The following is a 13,869-nucleotide window of genomic DNA, read 5'->3' on the forward strand; positions in this document are numbered from 1 at the left end:
GAACACGTGGGCTGCACGTGTTTATGTTTATTTATTTGGAAGAGGAACCTAGTGGAATAAACTTGTATATATGGTATAAGTGCTAATTGATGGTAAGACTTCTAAACGATGACACACAGAGTTTTAATGCTGTCCAGATTGTACATGTTTTGTTCTCCCTTGTCAAATAAGCAATGGAAATTATTTTCAACACTAAGTATTGGATTTCTATCCTGCCCATCTAGATCAAAGGTCTACTCTGGGCAGTTTAAACATTTAAAAACAATAAAACCAAAAATATATATTATAGGTCCAAGATCCCCTTCATGGATTGCTGCCTTGTCGTGGTGAAGGGGCTTGAGTAACTCAGAGAAGCTATGGGCTATGCCGTGAAGGGCCACTTAAGACGGACAGGACATAGTGGAGAGTTCCAACTAAACGGAATCCACCTGGAGTAGGAAATGGCAATGCCACTCCAGTATCTTTGCCAAGAATGCCCCATGATCAGAAACAAAAGGCTAAAAGATATGACGCTGGAAGCTGGCCCCTCAGGTTGAAAGGCGTCCAACATACTACTGAGGAAGAGGGGAGGACAAGTACAAATAGCTCCAGAGCTAATGAAGTGGTTGGGCCAAAGCCGAAAGGACGCTCAGCTGTGGACGTGCCTGGAAGTGAAAGGAAAGTCCAATGCTGCAAAGAAAAATACTGCATAGGAACCTGGAATGTAAGATCTATGAACCTTGGGAAGCTGGAGGTGGTCAAACAGGAGATGGCAGGAATAAATATCAACATCCTGGGCATCAGTGAACTAAAATGGACAGGAATGGGCGAATTCAGCTCAGATGATTATCATATCTACCATTGTGGGCAAGAATCCCATAGAAGAAATGGAGTAACCCTCATAGTCAACAAAAGAGTGGGAAAAGCTGTAATGGGATACAATCTCAAAAATGATAGAATGATCTCAATACAAATCCAAGGCAGACCTTTCAACATCACAGTAATCCAAGTTCATGAACCAACCACTGATGCTGAAGAGGCTGAAATTGACCAGTTCTATGAAGACTTACACCACCTTCTAGAACTGACACCAAAGAAAGACGCTCTTCCCATTCTAGGGAACTGGAATGCTAAAGTAGGGAGTCAAGAGATAAAAGGAACAACAGGGAAGTTTGGCCTTGGAGTTCAGAACAAAGCAGGGCAAAGGCTAATAGAGTTTTGTATAGAGAACAAGCTGGTCATCACAAATGCTCTTTTCCAACAACCCAAGAGGCGACTCTACACATGGACATCACCAGATGGGCAATATCAAAATCAGATTGATTATATTCTCCGCAGCCAAAGATGGAGAAGCGCAATACAGTCAGCAAAAACAAGACCTGGAGCTGACTGCGGCTCTGATCATCAGCTTCTCATAGCAAAATTCAAGCTTAAACTGAAGAGAGTAGGAAAAACCACTGGGCTAGTCAGGTATAATCTAAACCAAATCCCTTATGAATACACAGTGGAAGTGAAGAACAGATTTAAGGAGCTGTCCATTTTAGTTCACTGACTTTCCTTTCACTTCCAGGCACGTCCACAGCTGAGCGTCCTTTCGGCTTTGGCCCAACCACTTCATTAGCTCTGGGGCTACTTGTCCTTGTCCTCCGCTCTTCCTCAGAAGCATGTTGGATGCCTTCCGACCTGAGGGGCCCATCCTCCAGTGTCATATCTTTTAGCCTCTTGTTTCTGATCATGGGGCATTCTTGGCAAAGATACTGGAGTGGCATTGCCACTTCCTGCTCCAGGTGGATCGCGTTTAGTCAGAACTCTCCACTATGTCCTGTCCGTCTTAAGTGGCCCTTCACGGCATAGCCCATAGCTTCCCTGAGTTACTCAAGCCCCTTCGCCACAACAAGGCAGCAATCCATGAAGGGGCTCTGAAGAGAACCTGCTCCCAAATAAGCACACCCACGACATCTGCCCAACAGCCTTTTTCGAGATGCCCTATATTGGGCGACAGCATCATTAGCGTATTCTCCGTTTGTGCCGATCTTTGTAACTGGCCGAAGTCCTCTCCAGCGCCGATGTTATGATTGCTTCACGCGTTTGCCACTCCTGCTCTTTTCCTGTTGATTGGATCCGTCGTTGTCACGCGATCCTGGTTTCCATAGGGACGCTTGGGGCGGGTACACATCGAAATGAGACGGCCCCCCCTTCCTCTGATTGGCCGGAGGGCGGGGGTTGCGAGTGGATGGCTGTGATTCGCTGCCCTTTCCCTCGATCCGCGCCCCCTTTTCAATGAGGTTAGAGAGTCACGTGAGGAGGAAACGGTGCCAGGCTGTGGAAGCGACTGGCGCTAGGGAGTGAGGAGCCATGAAATACTACGAGGTGAGGGAGCCTCCGAGGTCCTCGAATGACGGTCGGGGCTCGCGGGTCCTCAAGGCAATCATCCTTCCCCTGGGGGCAAGCTGGTTCTTCCCATCCTGACCTAAGGGGAGGTGGTGGGTAGGGCGCACGCGTAGGATTATGGCTCATGGGAAACGCATGCGTGTGGATTTAGGGTGAGGGGTGGGCGAGTAAAGGTACGCATGTGTGCGAGTGCGGGGAGTCGGGACCCGTGTGAGCATGCGCTGTGTGTGTGGAGGGGCAAGAAATGCTTCATCAAATATAAGGTGTTTGCAACTTTTCTTCATTCAGGGCATCTGCTTCGTATTCTGTCCGCAGATCACACTATTTAAACCTACCAGGCTACTTCTGTGCCTGTGACACTTGGGGAGCTTACATAGGCCACCAGACTAAAATTGGTCCAGATTTCTTGTCTACATTGTACTTAAATGTTCTCTTCTGCGCATATTTCGTTGCCTGTTGTGCTCTTTCCAGTACGGTACCAGTTTTAACTTTAGAATTTCCTTACACTTTTGATATTTCTTAGGGAAATTCCAGTGAAAGGTAGTAGAGAAATTCAGAAGCTATCTCTAGAAAACTTAATTGTTTCTAGTGAAACTGGCACATTTGCCTTTTGCTGTACTTACTGAACGGTATCTCCAAATAAAATGGGTAATGGAGGTTCTCTCCTCTTACTGTTCTTCTTTGGCACACTTACTTTGATTGCTCGAGTAGGTATGCTTCCAAATTCAGATCTTACCATTCTGCAAGACTTTCTTGCTGTTTTCATCTTCTGTTCTGCAAGTGAAAATAAAAAGGATTACAAGACCTGCTCCCTTTTGTACCAAATTCATCTAAATAAGCTGGGTAGATTGGTACAAGCACAGAATATTATACAGTGTCAATGGACATTGACTGAAATCTTGTGTAATGGAGGCAAAGTCATAAATTTCAATTCCTTCCTTGATAGTAAACAAAGAGCACCCACCATAATTCCTGCGAGTGCCATATGCGCACAAGCTTGGTGGACGTGCACACTATCACAGCAGAGTCTATTTACCAGCGAGGAATGAACCAAAACTTATTTGGTTATGTTATGTGATAGGATTTCAGGCATTATATGTTGCATATTGAGTTGCAGAATTTGGGATGGAACAGATGATGGTTACGGAGTTTTCTTACCTTATAGCAATCTGGGTCAAAAATTTATGTAAATGCACAACAGGATATCAGCTGCTGTATAGCAGATGCTGAAAGTATGAGCATGTAGCAGGTGACTGTGTTTCCTAAGCAAACAAATGAAGGAATTTGAAAGGACTATTCTCTTTAGTAACTTAAAATTACAAAGTTATGTTACAGCTGGTCAGTGTCTAATAATGTTGAAAGGGAGTGGGAGAATGGAATGTGCATGGAACATAGCTAATAACTGCTGTAGTCCTGGAATAGTCTGACGACTGTGATCTGCATACTGTGTTGTAATATGCATTATGTGAGGCTGCCCTTAAGCCTGGTTCGGAGACTGCATTTAGGGCAGACTGCAGTGACTAGGGTACTAAGTGTAGTGCTTTATTCTATGTGTCTAATTTTAGGTAAAGATAAAGGCTCTCCTTGACAATTTGTTGTCCAGTCGTATTCGACTGTAGGGGGTGGTGCTCATCCCCGTTTCCAAGCCATAGAGCCAGCGTTTATGTCCGAAGACAATCTTCCGTGGTCACATGGCCAGTGCGACTTAGACACGGAATGCTGTTACCTTCCCACCGAGGTGGTCCTTATTTATCTACTTGCATTTGCATGCTTTTGAGCCGCTAGGTTGGCGGGAGCTGGGACAAGCAATGGGCACTCAATGTTGCGTGGATTCGATCTTACGACTGCTGGTCTTCTGACCCTGCTGCACAGGCTTCTGCGGTTTAGCCCGCAGCGCCACCACGTCCCAATTTTACCAGCCTTCGGAGCCAGCCTTCGGAGCCTTTTAGTATGGCTGGGTGAAGAGCTCAGTGAGTTAGGTGTATGGCTTCAGTGCCAACGTTGGGGAGTTCCCCATTGTGCATCCCAGAAAAGCCAGCCTGTGTGGCCTTGTGGAAGGGAATGGTAAACCACTTCTGAGTACTGTCTGCCTAGAAAACCCTGAAAAGAACTGACGTAATAACATATGATTCTTATTTTTAAAAGTTCTCCACTGATTGGCAGTCTGCTTCTAAGCTAGTGTTAAGAAATTAATATTCATCTGTAAAGTCTTATACAGTACTGTACAACATAAAATGAGGTTACTTCAAGGAACATCTCCACAGTAGCAAATTTCCACTTTGTAGCAAAGTAGCAAAGACCACTTTGATCTTCAGCATGGACAATTTCCGAAAAAGTAGTCATGTAATTTGAAAAAATAAACCGAAAGAGGGAGAGAGAGAAAAAGGAGGAATATTGCAGCACTAATAGATTTATTTCAGAAATCCACTTCTTCCAACACATGTAGTGTAAACTACATGTCTCTGCTGTTTGTGCCCATGCTGAGGAGTGTCATAACTAGGTGAGGATACAGACAACAAAGTGTCAGTGATTTTTTAACACAGGAATAGGACTTTTAGGCTGTTAAGTAACAGGCCCTAACCAGGGTGATAAGATAGCTCATAAGCTCTGTTGCAATCTGAAGTTTCAGCATTTGTAGATTTCCAGGCCCATGCCTCAGGTGCATGTGGGAGAGTCTGCTCTGAAATTCTGCCCTTTCTACCTGCATGGTGGTGTAACCATTGTGACACCAATAGAAGCAGTGAGCTTGGTTATTATCATTAGGCGCAAGTTTGTACAGTATTCTTCTTTGCTCTGTTTAAGAGTAAAAGCTCAAAAGTATTGTTCAGATTCCAATTAGAGCAGGGCAACTCTTTAGCAAAGCCCATAAATAAGCACTTGTATATCCATATTATTTCAGAGACTAAATCAGAATAGTTTACCTACTCCTAATGTGAGGTAGTGGTGTGGCTTCTTTAAACTGTAGTCTGAGTGAATGCAGATCTAGTCTGTAGAATACACAAGACCTTTTTTCTGCATATATCTTTCCATCTCTGTATTTTAAGACAGTGATGGTTAGCCAGTTTTGTCTTCTATCTAGTACACAGTTGCATTGCTTCAGACTTATTTAGGAGTTTTAAACTGTAAAAATGTGAAACTTTACAAACATAGAGAACCAATGTTTTTAAACATTTCCTCTGTTGCCTGGCAGAGGATTTTTAGCATGTAAGTGAAGTTTGTTGGGCAAGTATAAAAATGCTCTGCTGCAGTCTGGAAAATGATCTGAGGAGCTAAGTCCGTCTCTTCAGTGATGAGGTCAGAGAAGCCTTTGCACCTGTCCTGTAAATGGATATATGCCTAGCGGTGCAACTTGACTAAGATCGGCTTCATGTACTGCCTGCTCAACCAGCTCAGCAGTTTCACAAGTATTTTCTATAGAGAAATGGCCCTGTCTGACTAATAACCAAGAGAGAATTGTCCTTCTATTTCTGCTCATAGTATCTAGTTGAGCCTTTCCACAATAAAGCTTCCTCTCTGTTGCTATTATCTCTCATCTGGAACTGTTCAGCACCCTATCATCTTCCCAGAATGAGCTCAAGATCCATTTTTTTTGAATGAATAGACAAATGTTGCTACTGAATAGCTACAAGGATACATATAATTACATCAGGCAGAGTAGATAAGTTAAATGTTTGCAGTCCCTTTGTGTTCCGGGTCATCCATTCCAGTTGAGTCTTTCAGTAGTCAGATTCTACCTCCCTAGTTATTGTTACTTGCTTTCTCCTTGGAGAAGACCGAGTCAGATCAACCTTCAAATCTAGAGGTGATGGACAGAATGTCAATCATCTGCAGATAGTGGCTGAAATCCAGTAATAAGTCACAACTATAGTAGGCTCCTTGAAATAGTAAGGATATAATGAATCAATTTGTCGGTAAGGTCCATTGATTCATTGAGTCTTACTCTAGTTGCCAATGTGGTGTAGTGCAGTGGTCCCCAACCTTGGGCCTCCAGATGTTCTTGGACTTTAACTCCCAGAAATCCTGGCCAGCAGAGGTGGTGGTGAAGGTTTCTGGGAGTTGTAGTCCAAGAACATCTGGAGGCCCAAGGTTGGGGACCACTGGTGTAGTGGATGGAATGATGGACTAGGACTCTAGGGAAGGGGCCCCTGGTCTGCGGCCTGGTGCCAGTCCGTCATCATGGCAGGAGTAGGCCACAGAGACAGATCTCCTGCCCCCCGCTCGCACTCCCCCATGCACCCCACCCATACGTATGGCCTGCCACCCACATGCATAGGTACCCTGCTCCTCCGTGAGCATGCCCTGCCCTTCTGCGCATGCATGCAATCACGCCCCCCTCAGTGAGTGTGCTCCACCCATCTGCGCATGTGTGCAAGCACACCCCGCCCATCCACAAGCGTGCCCCATCCACCTGTGAGTTCAGGGGATTCCCCCCCACGGACCCTGCCCCCCCCATGGTTCAGAAAAGGTTCAGGACCACTGCTGTAGAGATCAAGGTTTGAATCCCCATTTGGTGATGGAAACTCATTGGGGTATGTGAAACTGGTAAAACCACTCCTTAAATATCTCACTTACCTTGAAAGCCCTAGTAGGGTTGCTATAAGTCAGTTTCAACTTGACAGTAAAGAAAGCATGCACACACACACACACACACACACACACACACACACACACACACACACACACACACACGTGCACACATGCACGCATGCACACATGCACACATACACACACACATGTTGCAGCTGACTACTGGATTTCAGTCAATGTGTTTGACTATAGGTGTGATAGAATACAACCTGCATCTTCCCCAGCCAGCATGTTTACATTGCTCCTGCACCATTTTAGCTTCCACTGTGTTACAATTATTTAATTTTTAGATAGCACTTAATTATAGATGGAGGTTTAAAGTGAAGGGGAGTCTGATATACAAGGTCACTGGCAGCATTTTCTTGTGGTAAAGAAATAGGGAGGCCAGACAAATGGAATGCATGCAGATGGGTTCCCACCCACACAACTATGAACAAACTCTGTGTTTATAAACCTGTGGCCTAAATATTGTCTTTCATGTGTCTGAGGATGTTTGTAATTCACGAAAGCTCACATTGAAATAAATCTGCTACACAGATGCCAAAATATTTTTGCTTCTGTTGTACTTGCAAATAGGGGAAGGCTTGATTCTCAACAGTTTTTAATACATAGCAGGAAGAAGGTTTATCTGATGAACCAGTGTTGTTTCCAAATGTATGTCTTTGTTTTTACTTTTATACAAGGTGAAGAGAAATATTTAAAAAAAACATTTTTAAAATCAGATCTTTAAAAGTTTGAATCAACATTTTAAAATGTTTATTGTTAAAATGCATTTGGGTTTTTAAAAGTACCCTACATTGTTTTAATTTAAAATGTGTTGCAGTTCAAACATCTCGTTATGGAATGGCTATGATTGCCAGATATGCTTGAACTTAGATCCCTGCATTGAGAAGGGGGTTGAACTCAATGGCATTATAGGCTCCTTCCAATTCCACTATTCTATGATTCTGTGATTATGAATTGTATATCTTATGATACAGTGTGCTTATTCAGCCGTTTTTTTAAAAAAAGTTTTTGCTACAGTTCACGAATTGGAACTTTGAGTTCATGGATTCCATAGGCTTCTATATAGATTTCTTAAATTAATCTATCTCCCCAATAATCCAGTCTACTATTTACTCTAGAATATCCCATGAAAAAATTGCAATTCTCAATTTTCTTTGTGTCTCCAGAATTATATCATTGTTTAAAGGAGTAAATTATTTTGAAGATTATACACCTTCAAAAAATAAAACTACATCTTTGAGTTGTGTAAAGTATCCGTATGTATTATGGTTATAGCAAAGAATTTTGATTAAACTGCATATTTCTGAAGAGTGATTTAAATAATGATTTTAAGCCGCCCAGGGTGGTCGACCAGACCAGATGGGCGGGATATAAATCAAAATAAATAAATAAATAAATTTGATTTCAGTTAAATCCATCCTATTTCCCTGTAAATGAAACATTATAGGTCATTTCTATAGGAAAAGCAAAACAAAGCACACTGTACTGAGGGTAGAATACATCTTTCATATGTGTCACTGAGTCATCCAATCCTTATTTTGATAAAAGGTTATTGATATATGCCTACAAGTTATTAGATGGAAGTGCCATTCTCTTCAATCCTTAGGAATATTTCATTTCTATTTTTATGATATGAAGTCAGAAGCCAGACATTTAAAACTCTTGGAATAAATTCTGCAATTTCAATTTGGCTGACCGCTCGGTGATTTTTGCTTACTTGCTTTGGGGGTTTTGTGACATGGGAGAAGAGAGTGGAGGTCTCCAGTAAAGGTACCTGATAAACTATTGAGTACTGTGAAGGTTCATTTATGAGGCTCTCCTCCTCTCCAAATAAACCATGAGACGGTTTAACTTCAAACAAGTGTTCTTGATTTATTAACTTAGGAACAGGTATAGAAATAACAACATGTTGAACTTCTAACTTCTCTTGCGGCTGAAACGTAGCACGCAAGGGGGTCCATGAACTGTTGCAAAACGGATTAACGTCCTTCAAATCCCATGGTCCAGCCAACACCTTTTCAGGTTCTTGGGATCCACCTTCTTCTTCATCGGGAGTCAGAAGGGGGAGGGTTTCCTCATCTCTGGTCCACCCCCATAACGGGGATCCCTCTCCTTGGGGTTCAAGCCACAGACCGGGAAGCAGCCCATCTTCCGGAGCTCCTCCAAATGCCATGCCCGCTTAGCTTCTTGTTCGCGGGCAATCCTTTCCTTTTTCTCCCTTATCTTTCTCCGCCGCTCCTTAGCCTCTGACTCACCCCAGTACGATGGTCTCTTGGGTATGCTTTGTCGCCTCCATTTCTCAGCCTCCTCATGAGGCACTTGAACTTGCTCCCATTTACCGGTCCAGGGATCTTGGACCCAAATCATCTCCCAACCACCCGGGATTTCATCCTGGGACACTTTTATATCCCATGCTCCCGCTTCTACTACTGGTCGTTGCTCCTTTCCCACTCTTTCCCAATCTGTCTGGGTAGCTAAGTTAAACCCTCTCTTTGCCACCATCAGATCCCAGGTGTCTACCCCTTGGTGTTTCCACCCTTTACTTCTGTTGATCTCCTCCAATTCTTGTGTGTCTGTGCTCCGGTGTACTTTCTTAGGAGGAGAGGGTGGTGGGGTTGTCTGAGTCTCCCTATTAACCGCGGGGAGCGGCGGCACTCCTAAAAACGCCTCCTGTCTTTTCTCTGGGGCTCCACAAGTACACAGACCCCGCTTAGATATAGTAAAGGGCCTAAATCCTGGTGCTGGTGTCATGGGATAGGAACGTAAGAGGAGCACACACTGGTTTTTGTTATGCATTAGGGACTAAGAGCCACTGGGAGTCAGTTTCTCTTGACTCCTAAGGATACCGTTAAGCCAAAAAAGCAAGCCTGGCCCTTGTCGATTGGCCAGAGGAGAAGCAGTTATAAGGAGCTTGCTTTCCTTTCTGCCAGAAAGAAAATGCAGCTTCCCTTGCCGGTAGCCATGGGACCACAGAAGTTCATAGAAGGAATGCTCTGGCTCATCCGTTGGATGAAGCAGAAAATGCTCACAAGGGAGCATTAGCCTGAACTGTTTTAAATGCTTGCTTTGAGATCTCCAGCTTGATGTGAGCCACTTTAGAGACAAAAAAATTCTGAAAAGCAGGAGTAGATAACAAAGAGTATATTAGAATAAATACCATATTTTTCTGTTTATAAGATGACCCAATGTATAAGATGACCCCCCCTTTTCTAACCCCAAATTAGAAAATTTGATCCCTGCTTTTCCTTTCCTTTTGCTAAGCCATGGAGCTTAGCAAAAGGAAGGGAAAAGCAGGGATCAAAGGGCTCCCTTTGACCGCCACTTTTCCTTGCCTTTTGCGAAGCCACGGGGCTTAGGAAAAAGGAAGGGAAGGCTCCCTTTGGGTAAAGCAGCCGTGAAATGGCTGCACAATTGCAGCCCTTTGATCCTGAAGCCCTTTCATGACTGTGGGCTTAGGAAATGGGTAAAGCAGTCATGAAAGGGCTTCAGGATCAAAGGGCTGCTGATCGTACAGCCTTTTCATTGCTGTTTTACCCAAAGGAGCCTTCCCTTCCTTTTTCCTAAGCCTCGTGGCTTTGCAAAAGGCAGGGAAAGCAGCTGCCTTCTGTGTATAAAACGACACTCAATTTTTTTGTCTAATTATTTAAGGAAAAAGTGTTGTTTTATACATGGAAAAATACAGTAAATAAAATGTTTCATTTCGAGTCTACCTCTACAATTGTGAAGTTTTAGATTTTGAAATGTAAGCTCCGAATTTAGTATCACGATTTATGATTGATCAGGAAGGAGCTTGATGCCAGGTAGGCCAAAACAGTATATCTCCAATTTCATGTTGCAAGTGAAGGGTGCAGTTTGAATCTTGCAAAAGACCTAGGACACTGATGGCCAGCCTATGGTACGCGTGCCACAGCTGGCATGCGGAGCCCTTTCTGCTGGCATGCGAGCCATAGGTCACCGGATCGCTACTCCCTCCATCCCACGGACACAAACCTGAGAAGGTGTATGTGTGTGTGGGGGGGGAGTAAGGAGACCCTGCCTTCCCTTGAATCCTGTGAGCACCGGTGGATGGAAACAAAGGAACGCGAGGAAATAACTTGCCTTCCATCTTGCCCCCTGCCTCCCTGTAATGACGTAGGACACCCCCTTCCTCCCTTAAAGGGACAAAGTCCCAGGTGGGACTGGAGAGGAAAAGGGGGCGGCACTGGAGGCAGGCAGGAGGTGGAGGAGAACAACACCCCCGCAAGGGCTTCATCAAGTGCATGTGTACAAGACCCTGGTGTTGGCAGCGGATCCAGAGTGGGGTCATGACGCACCTTCATGCCGGGATTCCCCTTCTGCCGCCACTTCCAGGTCCACCACTGCCACTGTGGCACACCGCCCACTCCCCCCCCCCCCCAGTTTGGGCACACAAGCTCAAAAAGTTTCGCCACCTCTGACCTAGGAGATACCCTGTCATGCAGGCTAGTTGCAGTCTGTCTCATGCACGCCATTGGGGATTTGCATTTTCAAATGCATGTTTCCAATTTTATGATACAAAATAATCAAGCCTGGAATGTTAATCAAACCTGTCATAACAAAACTTTTATAGCAAAAAAAAATAATTTTTAAAAATCCACAAACCAGTGCTTCAGAGGCTGTACAAATCCTATTAATACTGACATTAGTTTCATTAGTATTTGATGGAACATTATGGATATAGCCTCATATTGCACTACTTTCCACCAGCTTTATCCTTACAAGAACTTCATTCTGCTGGGCTTGGGTATGAATCCATGCTCTTGACATGCTAATAAACAATCTTTTTATTACAGTATTGGATAACAACTCCCAGAATCACTGGAGTGTTCTGGGGTTGTAGTCTATAGAAGTTATTTTTCCATGCTCTGCATTTTAACCCTAGGAGACCAAGATTCCTTTGGTTTTAAGAAGCAATATACAATTCCATGTCCTTTGCTCCCAGTGTATTGTTTAGGTGCAGAGCTTTAGCATTCTTTGAATTTTATCCTGTATGGGAGTTGTGTTATTGTTCAGGGTTTCTGCACAGTCTGGCTAACATCTTAGATAAGCTGAACATAATGGTGGGGATTGATTTTGCTCATTCTGGCCATGGAAGCTGCATATTGTCAAAACATGGGATGCTCATATCGTTAGAAGATCGTTGTGGCTGGCTTCTAGCCCACATGGCCTGGCTGTTTGAAATGCTGCCACAACTGTCTGAATGTAGAATCACTTATAGAAAAGTGGGTTCAACTGAAACTCTCTAGAGGTCTGTTTCTTCTGCTATGAACATGAGGTTAATGTTCCTTTAATAATCATTGTTCTTGGACCAGTTTTAATTATATAAGTGTTCATAGCAAAAAAATGGCCTTTTAGAGGATGGGTATTAAGACTGCAATCCAGTGCACACTTGCTGGGAAATAAGCCATACTGAACATAATGATGTTTACTCATGTCTAAACATGAATAGAACTGTGCTGTTTATGTACCTTGCTTTCACAAATATTGCTTTGGAAGTGGTTGGGCTACATGTATTGCAGTCTGCATGTATGTCAGATCCTTCTACAGTTTGTACAGGCATGTTGCAAGAAGAATAACGATTAAAACTGTTAAAATAAGTACAGTATTTAAAATTCCAGCCTTAAAATGTCTGAAGTTACAGGAATATCCCTGGTACAGTGGTGCCTTGACTTACGACCATAATCTGTTCCAGAAGATGGATGTAAGTCGAAATGGTCTAAGTTGAAGCACCATTTCCCGTTGAAATGCATGGGAACGGCATTAATCCATTCCAGCATTTTTAAAAAATACCCAAAATAAAATAAAAATTAAACACTGCAAGCCTTGTAGGGACACGCTGGGGCTGCAAAAAAACAAAACAAATCCAAAAATAAACATTGGAGCACGTCTCACGCTGGGACTGCAAATTTTTTTTTGCCAAAAAACAAACAACAACAAAGCACAGAAACATAACCCTCCCAGCCCAAACCCACCCTGCAAAAGGCACCCAAAACAGTTTTTAAAAAGCAAAAACCAGCACCTTACCTCACCAGTCTGAACCACTGCCGGGCTTCCACCGCTGCTGCCTGGAGGCGAGCAGCCAGACTATCCCGGCCATGCTCAGCCAGGAAGTGGGGCTGGGGGATGGCTTGGATTGGGCATAGAAAGAGGGGCAAATCCCGTTCCAAGCCATCACCCAGCCCCACTGCCTTTGCAAAGGCAATGCAGCTGGGGGATCACTTTGATCCCTTTCCCCCTCTTAAAGCAAAGTATACCCGTAACAATTTTGTACGTCCAAGTGAGACCTGTCACTTGGCTGTGATGGTTTTGCGCACGCACCAGAGGGTGCTGTCAGCTTGATGTTGGAAGGCATGTATCCTGGTCATGTGTCCAATAGATTTTGATCTATTTCCAAGGTCCTTCTTTTTCTTCAATGGCTTAGTCTGGTATTTAGCAAGAGAAGCAATCCCACTACAGCCAGAGATAGACTCTATGGGTCTGTGTAAACTGAGGAGACTAGAGTTTCTTGTACTGAAGTTACTGTGTACATTCGCAATCTGCCCTAGTCTGCGTTTTGTGCTTGGAACTATCACTTGTCAGAATTGAGGCTTTTCTAAATTCGGCCAGTAGGGTAGTAGGTTTTTTAAGTGGGCCAATTTTTTTGTCTGTTGAATCTATTGGTGCAACTTCTGTTTGCTTCCTGTGTTATCTGAAAGAAGATCCTGTCCATTTTCTACTTTAATGGGCAAAGCTACAGTCTGGTCTGGATGACTGCATTCTGATGACTGAAGAAGTATATAGATGGAAAGAACATTCTCTTGCTTGTCTACCAGTGTTATTGGTAGCCTTGGAATTCAAGTGTCTTTGTGCAGTGAAAAAAAAATCTAAAGCCTCACAGTAAATTTGTTT

At 43.7% G+C, this 13,869-nt stretch overlaps 1 protein-coding gene and 1 long non-coding RNA gene across 3 annotated transcripts in view; one reads left to right on the forward strand and one right to left on the reverse strand.

Annotated features, from left to right (window-relative positions):
* Positions 1 to 13,869, reverse strand: part of LOC140704530 (uncharacterized) — a 54,658-nt gene that overhangs the window by 32,648 nt on the left and 8,141 nt on the right. For both annotated transcript variants that reach the window (XR_012083760.2, XR_013541963.1), the window contains exon 2: positions 3,065 to 3,144. This is a non-coding gene — a long non-coding RNA (uncharacterized LOC140704530). The remainder of the gene's footprint in view (positions 1 to 3,064; positions 3,145 to 13,869) is intronic.
* The window catches only part of TECR (trans-2,3-enoyl-CoA reductase), a 54,071-nt gene continuing 42,384 nt past the window's right edge, over positions 2,183 to 13,869 (forward strand). The window contains exon 1 of the mRNA XM_072990342.2: positions 2,183 to 2,349. Coding sequence (XP_072846443.1) covers positions 2,335 to 2,349 — 15 coding nt within the window. The 5' untranslated portion in view covers positions 2,183 to 2,334. The remainder of the gene's footprint in view (positions 2,350 to 13,869) is intronic.

The sequence above is a fragment of the Pogona vitticeps genome, chromosome 2 (assembly GCF_051106095.1).
Source record: "Pogona vitticeps strain Pit_001003342236 chromosome 2, PviZW2.1, whole genome shotgun sequence".
Lineage (NCBI taxonomy): Eukaryota > Metazoa > Chordata > Lepidosauria > Squamata > Agamidae > Pogona > Pogona vitticeps.